Source organism: Paroedura picta, chromosome 11 (genome assembly GCF_049243985.1).
Source record: "Paroedura picta isolate Pp20150507F chromosome 11, Ppicta_v3.0, whole genome shotgun sequence".
NCBI classification, from domain to species: Eukaryota; Metazoa; Chordata; class Lepidosauria; order Squamata; family Gekkonidae; genus Paroedura; species Paroedura picta.
This window is the reverse complement of record NC_135379.1, coordinates 46,317,842-46,335,920: the sequence shown is the minus strand read 5'-3', so window position 1 is coordinate 46,335,920 and position 18,079 is coordinate 46,317,842. Positions and strand designations below refer to the sequence as shown.

Genomic DNA, 18,079 nt, shown 5'->3' with positions numbered 1-18,079 from the left:
AGCCATAGACACAGTTTCAAATTGTGCCTTTTCATTAAAAAAGGAAACTCCTAAAGTTCTAGAATTCAGAACGAGTTGCTTTGTGTGTTGGAAAGAAGTTAATCATGGCCACCTTAGGGGACAGGAGAGAAGAAGTGGCAGGAGGTGTGTGGCGGGACAGCAGACTTATCTTTCCTTATCTGATCTTTAAACGCTCCTGTGGAGTGGATTAAATAGAAGAGTAAGGGCTGTTGGGGAGGAGTTAGGGCGGGCTTCCCTGGCCACAATAGCCTAGTTTCCATTTTATTCTCATATAAAATGGGCTTAATTTCTAGTTCAGTTATAAGAAGAAGAGTTGGTTCTTATATGCCGCTTTTCTCTACCCGAAGAAGTCTCAAAGCAGCTTAAATTCGCCTTCCCTTTCCTCTCCCCACAACAGACACCCTGTGAGGGAGGTGAGGCTGAGAGAGCCCTGATATTACTGAAGAAGAAGAAGAGTTGGTTCTTATATGCTGCTTTTCTCTACCTGAAGGAGTCTCAAAGCAGCTTAAATTCGCCTTCCCTTTCCTCTCCCCACAACAGACACCCTGTGAGGTGGGTGAGGCTGAGAGAGCCCTGATATTACTGAAGAAGAAGAAGAGCTGGTTCTTATATGCTGCTTTTCTCTACCTGAAGGAGTCTCAAAGCAGCTTATAGTCGCCTTCCCATTCCTCTCCCCACAACAGACACCCTGTGAGGGAGGTGAGGCTGAGAGAGCCCTGATATTACTGCTCAGTCAGAACAGCCTTATCAGTGCTGTGGCGAGCCCAAGGTCACCCAATTGGCTGCATGTGGGGGAGCGCGGAAGCAAACCCGGCCCACCAGGTTAGAAGTCCGCACTACAGCAAGCTAACCACTACGTACAAACAGGCATGCACAAGGAGGCAGAGGAACTGCATTCTGAATGTCCTACTGGAGCAGCAGGGCTATTGTATCTGGTCAGCTCCCCTCTGAGCCAATTCAGTCTACACAAATTTTCATAGTCCTGCCTGGAGCGAGAGGAGGCATGGCTTAACCAGGTTGAATGACTTCTCCCACTGAAGGAGAAGGAGTCATGACCAGTGTGTGTGTCTGTGTGTGGGGAGAGTCCTCCCCCCCCCTCTGTAGGTTCTTTACAGATCTCCACTTGTGTTTACTAATGAACAGTCTGATAATGTATTTTAGGACTTTCTCTTAAAAACAGGAAGTCCTTTAACTGACCAGAGTGGTCTCTGATTCAGTTTAGTTAAAGTAATCATGTGTCCCCATCCTCACAAAACAGGATTGCACACACGTTATTCTCGCAACATGTGATGCAAATTAAGTTAAAACATAATTATTAATCCAAGATTGTCTGCGATTCCCCAGGGGAGTTTTACGCTAGCTTTCCATTGATACCTTGCTCCCAAGATAACTGGCCCCAAGGAAGCTTGCTTGACCTCAACCAGGGCCAAAGCTTTCTCCATTCTGGCCCCCACCTGGTGGAATGAGCTCCCGGAGGAGATCAGAGCCCGAGTAGAACTTAAACAGTTCTGCAGGGCCTGCAAACAGGAGCTCTTCCGCCAGGCTTTTGGTTGAGACCATTAGCCCCTGAGCCCCCCTCCTATGAGAACCACTACCGACATGTCCATCTCACAGGGCTGTCAGTATGCTACAGTTAAAATGAACGTTCTCACCATGTTTGTTCCTATATGTTATTGTTCTCTTGTTATGACTGTGTCGCTATTGTTCAATTTATCATGTAATTTGTACTGTTTATCTCCAGTTCCTTGTAAACCGCCCTGAGCCTCAGGGGAGGGTGGTATATAAATATAATAAATAAATAACTTCTGGATTTCCGAACTGAACAGAGGGCCTATAATTTTGACCTGCTAGTCCACTTCCTTGTAGCAGGAACGAGGTAGGATTTCTTGAGGCCATGCCAGGATATTTTTCATTGATCATCAGTTCAAAATCATATCTCATTGCCTGGCCAAAGGGTTGCCATCCCTTTTGGATTGCGCAGACCCCGACAACCACAGCGCCTCGGTTAAGACCGAACCATAGACGCATTTTTCTTGCTCTTTAAATCTCCTTACTTTTTAAATTGGTGCCTCGGAAGCTGGTGGGTGTGCCTTCATAGTTTAATTTTTAAGAGCTTGGGGATATCGACCAATGAATGTTGCTCATTCATGCTGCATGTCTAAGCGGAGATGATTGGCGTTTGGACTGGAGACTTTTGTGAGTCGCTTGCCAGACTCTCTTTTGAGCTGCTCTCTCAAGTCTCCCTTGTGTTTGCTTCTTGGTGTTTGCTGCCTTTCTGGTCCTCTCTCCCCCCCCCCCTCCCGAAATGAAAGTATCTGGGCCGCTAATTGTTCTCACTTGTGCAAACATTGCTTATGCTGTGGATGCCAGTCCTTGTCAAAACCCCCGTGATTTGACCGCTTAGCTTCTAAAGCACAGGAGAAATCGAACTGTTAATTCAGTCTCCTTTTAAAGTTTGTTTTAAATATCGGCCACGTTGGTCAGTGTTGAAGCACTGGTGGAAATGTTAGTGTAAGAATTAAATCTCCGGTTAAATGCACACCTTAAACTATAACAATATTCCCTCTTTTAAAACACACACATATCCTTCGGGGTTTGGAAAAGAGAAAAGAAAATGTTTGCCTTCTGCATTTATGCACAGATCTAAAAGGAACTATAGTCATTTCCTGTGAGTTTAGAGTGGCCTCATTTTAAGGGCCAGAATTCTCTTGTCAGAATGTAGCTGAAAATATGAGCCTGTATCTAATTCAAAAGATTAATTGTGAACTGGTCCCAGTTCAAATCCCTTCCCCCAATCACCACAGTGGGATTCTGTTGAATTCTGAAATCTCTGTAAGTGTTGATATTTTTGTGTGTGTCTGGGAAGATTCCTCCTTCAGGGGGTTCCTCACATCAACAATCCCAGGAATTGAATGTGTTGGCCTGGGGTGGGACCTGGTTGAGATCATGGCTGTCTGGCTGGTGTACCGTCTGCCAAATGCATCTGCAGGTGCTCTGTTGGGCCTGCTAGAGGTGGTGGCCACGTGGGCACTATGGTACCACAGACTTATTGTCCTGGGGGACTTTAACATCCACGTGAAGGTTTGTGCCTCTAATTGGGCCAGGACCCAGAAGCATCCATGACCACATTGGAACTCGCAATTTGTTACTGGTCCTACCCATCAAGTGGGCCACACCTTGGACCTGATCTTTGGTGCAGGGTTAGAGGTGGATCAAATGCAGTACCATGGTCAGAGCACTATGCCTTGAAGACCTGACTATGGATTCCCCATCCCCCCTCCAGTGGTGGAGGGCAAATTTATGCCCACCAGTGGAGACTTATGGATCCCGACAGATTCCTGATTGCTCTACAGGATCTGAAGCCTCCCAACAACTTATTAGATGAGATGGTCAGTTAGTGGCACAACCAGATGTTGGTTGCCATTGATGAGATCGCTCCCCAACACCCACTCTAGACCAGCCCCCTGGTATACCGAGGAGCTGTGTGGAAAGAAGCAGGAGTTGGAGGCAAACTGGTGACGAAGCCACAAGAACATCTTATAGGATGCTCACGAGAACCTATGAGACGGCAGTGAGAGAGGCTGAATTTTATGCCACCTCCATTGCATCTACAAGCGCGCACCCGACACAATAATTTTGTGTTATTCAGTTCTTGACTGCCCCGCAAAGAAGAGTGTACAATCAGTAGTCAATTTGAAATTAGCTGTTAGGCCTTTGAAAGCTATTTTGCAGACAACATCTCGCCACTTGGCCACAACCTTCCCCCAACACTTAATACAGTAAAGGAACTTGAGGCCCCTTGTCTGCCTTTTGAGGGAGTGTTTTGACAGTTTTAGATGTCTTGCGCAACTGTTGTTGGCAAACTGTTAGCTTCAATGAGGCTGACCACTTGTCCTCTAGAGCAGTGGTCCCCAACCTTTTTATCACCGGGGACCACTCAACACTGGGGACCACTCACCGGGGACCACTCAACGCCTTTTACTGAGGCCCGGTGGGGGGGTAGTTTACTCCTCTACTCTCAACCACTGCCTCAGCACTCTCTGATCGCTATGGTAATGTTTAAACATCCCTTCAAAATAAGATACAGACACGCCACAACAATGAAGTGTGTTGTAAAGGGATGGGGGGGAGGTGAGAAGGCATCCTTCGGGGCCCATCTCCAATTAGTCAAAGGATCACATGTGGTCCGCGGCCCACAGGTTGGGGATCACTACTCTAGACCAGGGGTAGTCAACCTGTGATCCTCCAGATGTTCCTGGACTACAATTCCCATGAGACCCTGCCAGCGTTTGCTGGCAGGGTCTCATGGGAATTGTAGTCCATGAACATCTGGAGGACCACAGGTTGACTACCCCTGCTCTAGACCCCTGCCCCTCATGGCTTCTGGAAAAGGCGGGCCAACCGGGAAGCTCAGCCACCCTATTCTTCAGGAGCCCTTCCACTCTCCTGCCCTTCTACGACCCATTTTCAAAATGGGCTTTGCTCCTAGTGAGTCATACAACTGTACCTCCTATTGGCACGCCATTATGTAGTCTGTTTCCCTGTATCTGTTCCATCTCATTGACTGTTCCTGTCCGAGGCAGGGCAGTGCTCACCTTGGTGATACTTGGTATATTCTGGTATATTCTGTTATGCATCGAGAGAGCAAAAAGGGGTCCTCTATCTAGGGCTGCAGTTTCTGGTAGCAGCTCGGAAATTCCTTGTGTGTCGTTCTGCTTTTAATATCAGGCAAATAGGCCACTTTTGCTCTGCCAAATATTGGAATACATATGGAAATTGTTTAGCACACACATGACATCATCATAAGTTAAGACTGGTGCTGAATAAGTTGGGGTGGGAGAAATATATCTGCTGCATGTTGCATTACATATGTCCCCTATCTGTATGTTGTTGAGATTGACATCCGCATATAACCGTTGGTTTAAATGAATTATTTAAATGAACTCCTGGGTTTTAATGCCTTGATATCAGGAGTGGGGGACATTTGGTCTGGGGGATAGGTTCCCCAAACTAGTGGCATTGCTTGTCGGGGAATGAGTTGTACACTGGACATTTTTCTTGTCTTTATATTAACAGAACCTTTCCATGCTCTTGATTTCCAGGGTCTTGGTTGGGGCTCCCAAAGCAGATTCCAAATACAGTGCCTCTGTTAAGTCCCCAGGAGCTGTGTTTAAATGTCGGGTTCACACCAACCCTGAAAGGCGATGCACAGAACTGGATATGGGCCGAGGTACGTATCTCCTGTTTCCACGTGTCCCAGAGCTTTCACACGTGAGAAACATCTTGTGACCTCACTTTAACTTTGTGTTGGGAATGGTGTATAAAAATGGGCGCATGAAACCAGGTGTGAGAGGGCATGGGAGAATCTCTTGCTGAGGTCTAGATCCACTTACTCTGGGACTTTGGACCTGAAGAGTGTGGTGGTCCCACAAGTCCTCTGAAGATGCAGCTGGTAAGTGCTAGTGATCAGTGGGAAGATCTCGGGTCAGCTTGGCAGGGAGGAATGCTGTCAGCTACCTGGGGAGCTGAAAGTCACCCTGAAAGAACAGCCAGAGAAAGGGAGAGAACTCCAAGTCTGGAGTGTGGTTGGGCTGTCAATTGCCCAAAGATGGCCATGTCCACAGGCATCTCCAGCAGCCCATATCCAAGCAGGTGGGCAATTGCCAAGGCTGGCAAGATGAGGTGATCTAGCAGGGCCAGAGAAAAGAGGGATTGGAACTCTATGAAGCTCCTAGATGGTGCCTAAACACCAGCAGTTCAGCACCAAGGAGCAAGAGGGCAGGATCATGCAGGAAGGAAGAGCAGATTGCCTGGGATGCTGGTAAACTCCCTCTCCTTCATGGCTGAAGGTGAGCCAGGAAACCTGCCACAGCTGACATCAATCCTTCCATTGTGCGGAGAATGTCCTTAATTTGCTACCCTTCTCTGCAGTGGTTAGAAGACTGAAGTTAGCTGAAAATGGACATGTTTTTGAGCACCCCCAGTTTCCTCCTCCAGCTCCTACATGAACCTATCTTGGGTCTCTTGAGTCCAATGCTTTCTGAAGTTGATGGGGAACCTGAGCTCTCAGCTCCTTTTTGGTCATTTGTATCCGTCACTTCCTGTTACCCTTCTGGTTATTGCTTCTCCTGTTCATGCAGTGCTGCCGTTATTCTTGTGTGCCTGTGCTTGGCTGCTGGGGGGAGCTTTCACGTCCTTTTGAGAGAATGTAAAGATGTATTGGGCAGATGTTCTTTCCCAGCTTTGCACCATAAGATGCAAATTGGCATTATAAAATGGTTTCAATGTTGACCTCTGAGCTATTAAAAAGCCCCTCAGCCATTATTCTGGTGACACATCGCAAAGGTCTTATGGAACATGGTTATGCAGATGCTGAAGCATGCTTGGATTCATTAACAAAGATGGCGGGCTTGCTTGAGAACTACGCATTGTGGGCGCCTATGCAGGAGGTTATGTTAGCTATATTACTGGCATGTTATCTGATCTTGCGATGGCCTATGGCCTAGTGCAATAAAATTCGACTTTGAGATATTATTGGCAAAATCACATTGAAGCTACAGCAGTGCACCTTTGCTAGGGAGATTAAAGAAACTGTCACATTGTTCTCCTCTCCCACCTGCATTTGTTTTAGGTAATACTCGAGGAGCACCCTGCGGGAAGACCTGTAGGGAGGACCGAGATGATGAATGGATGGGTGTGAGCTTGGCAAGGCAGCCCAAGGCAGGAGGAAGTATATTGGTAAGTCCATCCTGCCCTTGATCTCCTTGAAATGGGTCCTGTCACGCTGCCACCGATATGTAACGTGCCTTAATGACTGTGCTTTATTGGCGATTGGCAAGAGCCAGCCAAAGAATTAATCGCTTCCTTTGAGAGAGAAGCAAACGGGGACAATGCTCATTTATGGAAAACTATCTTAAAAGCAGTTATACCTGATTTCTGTCACCCCTCCAGGCTTCCTTTTTGAAAAAAAAAAACAATTGTGAATGCTTAAAGACTTGGAGTCGCATGAATAGCGCTTTGTGTTTTTATGAATGAGCGTGGTTTCATTTCTTTCTTTCTTTCTAAAATAAACCCACAGGATTAGTGCTACATGCTTAAATATAGAGATAAAGATGCATTATATTTCATGCCATAATTTTACAGCCTACTTTGATGTTTCCGCTAAATGTAAAACATTTGAGTACTGAATGGCTTCATTATATTGGTAGTTTTGCACAGAAGAGAGAAGTGTGTGTTTATAATGACACCGTTGGTGAAGTACTGACACTAGTGGGAGATTAGGGGTTTTTTTGAAGGATCTGAATTACCAAAGTGACTGCTTGGGAAATGCATATGGACAGAAACGCAGACCAAATAGGCCCAGGCTCCGCCCCCAAATCTGCAGGAAGAAGAACAACAAGAAGAAGAAGAACAAGAAGAAGAAGAAGAACAAGAAGACGAGTTGGTTCTTATATGCCACCTTTCTCTACCCAAAGGAGTCTCCAAGCGGCTCACAATTGCCTTACCTTTTTTCTCCCCACAACAGACACCCTGTGAGGTAGGTGAAGCTGAGAGAGCCCTGATATTACTGCTCGGTCAGAACAGTTTTATCAGTGCGGTGAGGAGCCCAAGGTCACCCAGCTGGCTGCATGTGGGGGAGTGCAGAATCGAATCCGGCATGCCAGATTAGAAGTCCACACTCCTAACCACTACACCAAACCGAGCTGACAACTCTGTCCCCCACCCCCTCATTTTAAGTATTGTCCTAAAGGCATGGCTCTGTAAGTCAACCAGTGAAGAGAGTGCCGGTTGGTGTTGTACTAAATTGTAGTCCTGGTCAGTCTTAACCTGGGATAGGAGACAAAATGGAGGACCAGAGATTAATTAAGTGGTGACAGCAGAAGCTTCAAATACAGTTTTTAAAAGTCTCTTGGATTTTGAAGTATCAACATGAGAATGGCTGTATGAATTTAATTGGTTCAATAACACAGCAGCTGTCCCAAGTTCTTCCCATGCGATGGCTGCAAAAGCCATTCCCTCATTTGCTGTGGAAAAATAACCAGGGAGGAAAGCCACACACCCTCGAGTCTTACTCTTTCAGGCACAAGCCGTATTTATCCTGCTCCTTAATTTTCCCCCACTTCATTCTGCTCCTCAATGGGATTGCCATTTTTCTTTTTAAACAGCCGCATGACTGCCCTATGAATCCCTTGGTAGCTTTCCACCCACTACGAAATGGCTTGATTTCAGTTTCTGCATTGTATATCAAACTGTGTACCTGGATTTCAGTCCTGTGGTGCCTGGAACTCGAATATGCATTAAAGCCTCATTGCTCCAGAAACCGTACAGGGCCCGGAGGTTGACCTGAGAATGTGGCATTGATGCCGTATGACTGAATCTAAGCAGGTCATTAGCTGGCATGGAAAAATCCTGGGAGCTGCGTATAAGATTAGGATAAAAGTACATCGGCTTGGGTCCAAAATACCCTTTTCTGCTCGTGGTGGGCACTTCTGATCACAGAAGAAGTTTGCCAAACTGCAGGATATAACAGCACCACAAAAGCAGTACTGAGAGTACAAATTCAGGCATGGTAATCAGAGGTCTAAGAACTCTGCAAAAATCAAAGATAGAAAAATGAAATCCCAGACTTGTGAGCATGCTGTAATATCGCTGTTGTGCCAGGCTATCAGAATCAGCACAATGTCTATTTGGCTCTCCTGGACTAGCTGAAAAAATGGTTAGAAGCAGTCCAAATTGCCTGGGATGTCTGTCAAGCCACAGAGCCAAACGTAGATTTAATTGGAGCTCTTCAGTGCTACACTTCAAACGCAGAGTCATAGAAGCAAATGTAGATTTATATTTTAACAGTGTCGTATTTTCAAAATGCTCCAGTGCATATGCCTACATGGATCCTTTATGTGGGAGCTGTCATGGGACTTCAGTTTTGTGTATTGATTGCTGAGGAAGTCATGCTTCTGATAATCTGTTGTACCTCTGATTACCACCCCTGCATTTGTACTCCCAGTTCTGTTTTTGTGTTGCTCTTATCTCTCCTGGGAATTCCCTCTGTATTGTGTTCAGCTCCGACTGTTTCTGCCTTAGGAGACATACCTTATTTTAGCCTCAGTTTGGATTTCCTTTGGAGGACTTTGCACATTTGGGCTTTCCTCTCCTTATTTCCCAGACTGAAATTTGTGACATGATGTCTGCACTGAGTCCAATGGAAGCAGCCCCCCGTCATGCTTTGCTCCCTTCCCCCTTTTTAAAAAATGTGTTTTTTTGCAAAATGGTGCCTGCTTGCACCTTGGTTTTCATTGCACCCCTTAATCCCACTATTCTGGGCTCTTGATCCCCGCCCCCCACCCCAAGTGTACTGAATGTAATTTTTATTTTAAAACCAGGTTATCGTGCTACAACGCTGCTGCGCAAGGCTGCTTTTTAATTCATACTTTGAAACATTGGAACACAATAACACTTTTTAAAAAAGGCAGATTCTTCAGAACAGAAGGAGGGAGGCTGGTGATGAGGAAAGGGGCTAGTGTGGAAATGGTCCTTCAGGGGAAGGCTGAAGATCTCTCCGAATTGTTACTGGTCTCCAGATGACAAAAATCAGATCCCCTGGAGAAAACAGTTGATTAGGAAGGTGGATTGCATGGCTTTATAATCTGCTGTGGTCTCTTCTGTCCCCAAATGCCACCATCCCTAAATCTCCAAGTATTTGCCAACCTCAACCTGGCAACCTAGAGGGGGCATATCAGACAAGGCAAACTGTGTAATGGCACAAATAAGATCTAAAGAAATAATTTCTCAATCTCGTTTTTACTTGAAATGTTTATCTTCTTATATGTTGCCACAAGGTATATACATTAAAATTTATAGCACAGATGAAAACCAAGTGGTCAAAAACAGTCCAGGTAAAGCAAAACAGCATGGGGAAAGGAAGATAATCCAGGTGAAGCAAACAAGATGAACAGTTCGGCTGCACAGCCTTTATTTTGTGCCATTACACCGTTTTCCTTGTCTGATGTGAAGAAGAAGAAGAAGAAGAAGAGTTGGTTCTTATATGCCACTTTTCCCTACCCGAAGGAGGCTCAAAGCGGCTTACAGTCGCCTTCCCATTCCTCTCCCTACAACAGACACCCTGTGGGGTGGGTGAGGCTGAGAGAGCCCTGATATTCCTGTTCAGTTAGAGTAGTTTTCTCAGTGTTGTGGCAAGCCCAAGGTCACCCAGCTGGCTGCATGTGGGGGAGTGCAGAATTGAACCTGGCATGCCAGATTAGAAGTCTGAGCTCCTAACCACTACACCAAGCTGGCTCTCTGTGCTTCTGTTGCTTGTTTTTTTGTAACCCTAGAAGGAGGGCAAGATCATTTTTGCCAGCTCTCCCCTCTCCTTGCAGCCCCCACATGTTCCTGGGGCTCCACTGACCTCAGGCAGTTTGCAGGGGAGTGGAAGATGGGAGCAGGGATGGGAGCCAGTGAATACTGAAGATAAGGCAAGTAATCCGAGCTTCATCAGAGGTTCTCATTGCTTCACTTTGGCTGTTGACTAAGACACTCGTGATACTGAGCCACTGAATTCCCATGAGACCTGGTGCCAAACCACAGAATCGTGTTGAGTATTAGCGATGGGATCTCCAGATGTGGATTTTAGCTGCAAGAAGGCAGCTGTTGGCAGCTTCAGTTAAGGATCTGGGCTGTAGAACTGTGAAAGGAGGGGAAAATAGTTGGAAATAATATCTCTTTGGCTGCTGGGGGGGGCAGCACAGATACCCATATTGTTTCTGTTTTTTCACACATTGTTTAAAGCAGCTGGAGGGGAGTGGGGGAAGTTTCCTATTAGGGACTAGGCAGTGGGGGGAATTAATCGTCCAGCATTGAACCCCTGATTCATAGTGGACTTTCCAACAGCTGGTCTTTTGCAGCTAACCTATATGTTTGGTGGTATGTGGTTACCCTGTATGTCAGGGGTAGGCAAACTGTAGCCCTCCAGATGTCCATGGACTACAATTCCCATGAGCCCCTGCCAGCAAATGCTGGCAGGGGCTCATGGGAATTATAGTCCATGGACATCTGGAGGGCCACAGTTTGCCCACCCCTGCCGTAGGTGATGCGATGTGACCTTTGGAGTAGCCTCTGGTTCAAATTTTTCCTTTTCTGAGGATTTTGGGTAGCCTGAAGCAAGGCTCAGGACTCCTGATCTGTTGCCAGGCAGGCTAGTACAGGACTTATGCCATTGTTATTTTAGCCACCGATTCAGGTGGGAAGCCACGTTGGTCTGAAGCAGCAGAACCACGCTTAGGTCCAGTGGCATCTCTAGGACGAATGAAGTTTAATTCTGGGTACAAGCTGTCAGGTGCATTCACAGTTTTGTGCATTCATGATGTTTGCATGGACATGAAAGCATTGAATTAAACTTTGTCGGTCTTAGAGGTGCTACTAGATTCAAACTTTGCCTTTTAAATCACAGTTTAGCAATAAGCCTGTTTTGGGAATTAGTGGAACATGTTCCTTTGCGTCACTCCTTTACTGCAGTTCTCTTTATTCCAGGATCTGCAGTCTAAGACCAGAGCTAGTATTTCCTTTAATGATCGCTAAGGCTAAAAGGAGGGATTTATTTTGCAGAGGAAAGGTATAGAGGAGGGTCTGAATGTTCCCACGGCTCATACCTCACCACTTACTCATCTCTTTTGAACTGTGGATGCCAGTGGCCCTGTTTTATAATTCTAGCCCTGAATTTTGAGATTCCTGGAGCACAGCATTCTCTCCCCCTCCCCTTTCCATCTTCCTCCTCTGGCGTCAAAGATCGTTCTTGCTTTTGCTGGTGGGGAAATGCTGCTGATCCTCCCAATTCACCGCGGCCAATTATTCTCCTCTGGAAGACTTGAAGTTGGGTAATTGATGCAGGTCACTGACAGTTTCTCCAAACGGTACAAAATAAATACATTAGAGGAACAATAAAAGTAGTTCAGCGGTAGAGTAGTTCAGTAGTTCAGCAGTGGAATAGGCTGCCTAAGGAGGTGGTGAGCTCCCCCTCACTGGCAGTCTTCAAGCAAAGGTTGGATACACACTTTTCTTCGATGCTTTAGGATGCTTTGGGCTGATCCTGCGTTGAGCAGGGGGTTGGACTAGATGGCCTGTCTGGCCCCTTCCAACTCTATGATTCTATGATTCTATGATTCTATGATTCTAAGAGCGCTAAGCTTTGTTTGCTTTTGCCATCATTTAAAAAGAGCATTTAGTCCCTACAATTTATGTCAGATATACATTTCCTTTGTGCTCAAACGGCATTCCTTTCCGTGACCTCCGCTCTCCTCTTGTTTCCTTGAGAGATTTGAAGTCTTAGTGCAGGATAGCTGTAGGACACTCTCAGCTCCCTCGAAAATATATATCCGAGTTTTGTATTCATGGTGAAAACAGGGCATGAGAGAAGCCATTTCCTGAACATGCTGGATATAAATATTTCATGACTTAAAAAAAAAAAGATTTGAATTAAGAGCATGAAGGGAATTAAAGCCGTAACTGCGGCTACTTAAAAGAGCAAATAACCAAGTTCATTTTCTTACAAACTTCCTTACATCTGGCTGTCAAGACCGGTGCCATTATAAACATCTTTTGTGGAATGCATTCCTCGTTCTGATTAAAAGAGAATTTCAGAGGCTTACTGGAAGGCAGGAACATCAATGGGCCTCTATGATACATAACTGAGTTTAATCAATAAATATATTCCTGTTGTTGAACACAGCATATTAGAAATAAACCAATTCAAAACCTGTCACCTGAGCTGATAATATTGCTAGATGTAGAAGTAATCCTGAATATATTCAAATTAAGCTCTGCTGAGAATACCAGCTTCTCTACAGAAATCTGATTTGGTGGGCCTGCTCAATGTATTTGGGGCAGCAGCCACCCCCCCCCTTTAAGACTTTGGTTAGGGACCAGTTTTTCTAACACTGTTTCACTGAATACATTGATGAGCCTCCTTTTCATGGTGTCCAAGTTCCTCTTCCAGTACATGCATCATCTGGGTGGAACCACAGTGCTTGTTTTTGTGGCTTTGGTATGCATTTGTAGTGAGTCCATGTGGTCTGACAGGGCATAACTTCTGGCTCCACTTGGCTTACATTTCAGTTAGCCTGAACAATGAAAGACTGCTTGACCACCCGTGTAGTAGTCGATTTCTACCTTGGCCTGTAAGTTAACAAAAGGGTTTTGTTTGACGGCTTGGATGTAGCCACGCACGGAAGGCCTGTGGAAAGAATTAAGGCTGTGCTGCTGATAAATACTGTGCTGTCACAAACGAAAGAGATTCAAGTTAATGTAGCAGGTCAAAACCTCGTCACTGACTGTTCCATGCACTGATTATCTTTGTCATCTCTTGTCCAATACAGCTTGCAGCTTTTGGATGGACAGGGTGCCATGATCTCTGTCCTCTAGCCAGTTTTGTGTAGTGGTTAGAGTGGTGAGCTCTAATCTGGAGATCTGGGTTTAATTCCCCACTCCTCTTCCACATGAAGCCAACTGGGTGACCTTGGCTCAAAGAGTTCTCCCAGAGCTCTCACAGGGCGTCTGTTGCAGGGAGAGGAAGGGAAAGGCGATTGTAAACTGCTTTGAGACCTATGAAGCCTGCTGGGTGACCTTGGGCCAATCACAGTTCTCTCAGAGCTCTCTGAGCCACACCTACTTCACAGGATGTCTGTTGTGGGGAGAAGGAGGGCGGGCGAACGTAAGCAGCTTTGAGATTCTGACAAAAGCTGCCCTCAGTCTTCATCTGATGATGCGCTGGATACAGGTGCAAACATTCAGTTTCTTGTGTGCTCTGTCTGTCTTAGGCCTGCGCACATCGTTGGAAAAACGTTTACTACAAGACAGAGTACATCCTTCCCCATGGCTTCTGCAATGTCATCCCACCCAATCTAGGATCCTATGGCAGGAAGTTAATCCCGTGCTATGAAGGTAAGAGCGTATCTCCCCCTACCTCCCATTTTTTTCTTTTGTATACTGTTTATCAGTTGTGGTTGAGTGGGTGGTTACCATCTGCTTCCACTTCACCAAAAGCTGGTAGCTTTCTACTGAGTCCGTGAGAGATGATGGGTTGAGAAGGGTGTTGCTCCCCTTGGGATGGCACTCTTAAGTGCATTTTAACCATCGTCTTTGTGCCCGTGATTTCCTGCTGAAGCTTCTGTGGTCTACTGCAGGGGTAGTCAACCTGTGGTCCTCCAGATGTCCATGGACATCTGGAGGACCACAGGTTGACTACCCTTGGTCTACTGAGAGCAGTCATCCCGTTGATTAAATACAAATAGGGACATAAATATCAGTCACGTACAAAGGTGTTTTGGGTAGCTGCTTTCTGACTTCCAAGCATTCTTCTTGTCCTTGTCCTGGGCTTGGCCCTTTGAGAGCCACCGTGGTGTAGGGATTAAGAGGAGCGGACTCTAATCTGGAGAACTGGGTTTGATTCCCCACTTTTCCTCCCCATGAAGGCAGCGGGGTGACCTTGGATCAGTCACAGTTCTCTCAGAATTCCCTCAGCCCCACCTACCTCCCAGGGGGGTCTGTTGTGGGGAGAGGAAGGGAAAGCAATTGTAAGCCACTTTGAGACTCCTTCAGTGGGGTATGCAAGCCAACTCTTCTTCTTTAATCTTTCCAATTGGATTGGGGTAGTCAAACTGCGTTTGCTGGCAGGGGCTCATGGGAATTGTAGTCCATGGACATCTGGAGGACCACAGGTTGACTACCCTTGGTCTACCGAGAGCAGTCATCCCGTTGATTAAATACAAATAGGGACATAAATATCAGTCACGTACAAAGGTGTTTTGGGTAGCTGCTTTCTGACTTCCAAGCATTCTTCTTGTCCTTGTCCTGGGCTTGGCCCTTTGAGAGCCACCGTGGTGTAGGGATTAAGAGGAGCGGACTCTAATCTGGAGAACTGGGTTTGATTCCCCACTTTTCCTCCCCATGAAGGCAGCGGGGTGGCCTTGGATCAGTCACAGTTCTCTCAGAATTCCCTCAGCCCCACCTACCTCCCAGGGGGGTCTGTTGTGGGGAGAGGAAGGGAAAGCAATTGTAAACCACTTTGAGACTCCTTCAGCGGGGTATGCAAGCCAACTCTTCTTCTTTAATCTTTCCAATTGGATTGGGGTAGTCAAACTATGTTTGCTGGCAGGGGCTCAGGGGAATTGTAGTCCATGGACATCTGGAGGGCTGCAGTTTGACTACCCCTGGTAATACTTTCCTGTTTGAACAGGAGGTGACAGAGTAATTTTAATCTCATAAAACACATGCCGTTTTGTCAAAATGCATTAAAATTTGTATGTGTTGTATTTTTCTTTTCTGTCAGTGTCAATACCATGCAAATAGGCTGGGTTAGCAACCTTCCGCTGACCCTCCCCCTCCCACCCAGCTATAACACAGCAGCACAACAGGTATTAAACCACTGCTGTGGCAACCTGGAGCAGCACCACCCTGCCCTGTTTGAGGAGATGTATTTATTTATTTATTCCGTTTGTGCCCCACCTTTCCCCCCAACAGGACCCAAAGTAGCTCACACCATTCTGCTCTACTCTATTTTATCCGTCCAACAACACTGTGAAATAGGTTATCCTGAGCGAATGTGACAGGCCCCAGGTCACTCCATGAGCTTCCTTAGCACAAGGGACAATTTGAACCTGGGGCTCTTGGATGCTAGTCTGTCACTACACAACACTGACATGGGGGCAGTGGTGGGAGGAGGAATAGGAGGCAGTCTGGTCATCATTGTAGCTTTATGGAGAGGTAGCTTGGTGTAGTGGTTAAGAAGAAGAATTGGTTCTTATATGCTGCTTTCCCCTACCCGAAGGAGGCTCAAAGCGGCTTACAGTCGCCTTCCCTTTCCTCTCCCCACAACAGACACCCTGTGAGGGAGGGGAGGCTGAGAGAGCCCTGATATTACTGAAGAAGAAGAGTTGGTTCTTAGATGCCGCTTTCCCCTACCCAAAGGAGTCTCAAAGCAGCTTACAATCTCCTTCCCTTTCCTCTCCCTACAACAGACACCCTCTGAGGTGGGTGAGGCTGAGAGAGCCCTGATATTCCTGCTCGGTCAGAACAGCTTTCTCAGTGCTGTGGCGAGCCCAAGGTCACCCAATTGGCTGCAGGAGGACCCTCCTGGCTCTGATTTTATCTTGCCACAAAGCATACTGCTTTTGTCACAAAACTGTATGTCATGTTCCATCTTAAATTGGTTGCACACATTGGCAACTTCTTATTCCAACACGATTAACATTTAAAGATGTGTGACTCTTCAGTTAAGATGGATGGGTTGCTTGTTTGGGCTTTTGCAGTTGAAGAAATATTCCGGATGATGTTTTGCATGGGTTTCTGATGAGGTTTTTTTTTTTTTGTCCTTAAAGAAGACTCTGTCTACCTTCCTTTCCATTGGAAAGCTGGGAGTCTGAGATGGAGCAATCTGAGGGTTGCCAGCTGGGGACTGAGAAATATGTGGAGGTTTGGGAGGGGGTGGAGGCTGGAGAGGGCCAGGTTTGAAGAAGGAAGGGACCTCATCAGGGTGTAAAGCCATAGAACCCATCCTCCAAAGCAACCATATTCCCCAGGGGAACAGATCATGGAAATTTGGAGATCACTTGTTATAGTGTGAGATCTTAGGTGCTACCAGGAGATTGGCAGCCCTAGGTAATCTGCTATGAACAGATTTCCCTGTACTTTAATTTTCATTTCCAAGGACAGCCTGTTTTGCTAGAGATAGTGGGAAAAAATAACAGTCATTGATTTTATTAGCTCTTTTAAAAATGATTATAAATCTGCTCAAGGCTACAACTCATGTGAACAGGTGGATTCATTGTGCTGGAGAATGACAGGTGTTGGATAAAGCTTGGATGGGATTTAGCTAGGGTGGGTTTCTTTCTTCCTGATGATGCCAGTGCCATGGCTTTTGGGGTTCTTCCCAAAGCAGAATGCATTCAAGACAGTGGAGGGGGGGAGAGCGAGCAGAGCAAAATGAGCAAAAATGCAAGTGAAATAGGATTTTGTAACTGTCAATGGGCAGTTTGCGTAACCCTTCCCATATGCACACTCATTAAGATTTTTAAAAAAACCTTTGCAAACCCAAGTTTTGTGAAGCAACTACAACCTCTATATGCACCGAGAGGCCGCAACTGTTTGTACTTCGGATCCTTTAATAAAGTGCTTGCAGACTTTGCTGCTACTTGGGGGAGAACTGTCTGGTGTTGGGTCCACGTTTGGGTCTGGCACTCCAGCTCATCTGCAACAAAAGGAAAGGAAGCCATAAAATCCTCCCCCTCTAAATGCAGCATTGCTTTGCTTATCCTGTCTGTTGGCCAGCTCAGCCTTGAGGGGCTGAGAAATGTCACGGATATTACGCAAAGTTTGAAGAAGCTTAGACTCAGAATAAACCTTTTGGGCTGAAAGGCACCACAGGATTCTAACTTTGCTTCAGATCAACACAACTACCCACGTGTAGTCAAACTGCGGCCCTCCAGATGTCAATGGACTACAATTCCCACGAGCCCCTGCCAGCGAATGCTGGCAGGGGCTCATGGGAATTGTAGTCCATGGACATCTGGAGGGCCGCAGTTTGACTACCCATGTTTAGACTGTATTTGTCTTGTTGCAGATGGGCAGAGCGGCTCCTGGATTAGGCAGTAGCTTGTGTCTTCGGTGCAGATTTGCTATACAAGGAGTCAAGAAAAGAACAGTCTCCCTCCCTCCCCACCCTGGACAAGATACTAGCCAAGAATTGTTACTAAAATAGAAAAATGTAGACCCAAGATCTAGGAAGCAGCCAGTGGAAAACTGGCAGTTCCGACTTATCACAGTGTGCCGTTCGGTCTGCTGCAATTTGGAACGAAAGCGGAAAGACTCTCTGGTTATATGTCGGTGACTGACCACACTGCATTCTTGCAGGGGGTGACTGAGGTTTTTTTTTTGCATTGGTTGAACTCTGTGACATTCTGCTTCAAATGAAGTTAATGAGCTCTGTCTTCTTAAAGAAATGGCTACACGCCATCACTCGGAAGAAGCCATGGTTTAAATTGACTGGGATCCTCCCTTCCTATAATAATTC

The 18,079-nt window shown here is 46.2% G+C and overlaps 1 protein-coding gene across 1 annotated transcript in view; it reads left to right on the top strand.

Annotated features, from left to right (window-relative positions):
- ITGA9 (integrin subunit alpha 9) overlaps window positions 1–18,079 on the top strand; it is a 237,380-nt gene that overhangs the window by 13,597 nt on the left and 205,704 nt on the right. Inside the window, exons 2-4 of the mRNA XM_077302684.1 lie at window positions 5,124–5,251; window positions 6,653–6,759; window positions 13,830–13,953. Of these exons, the coding sequence (XP_077158799.1) occupies window positions 5,124–5,251; window positions 6,653–6,759; window positions 13,830–13,953 (359 nt within the window). The remainder of the gene's footprint in view (window positions 1–5,123; window positions 5,252–6,652; window positions 6,760–13,829; window positions 13,954–18,079) is intronic.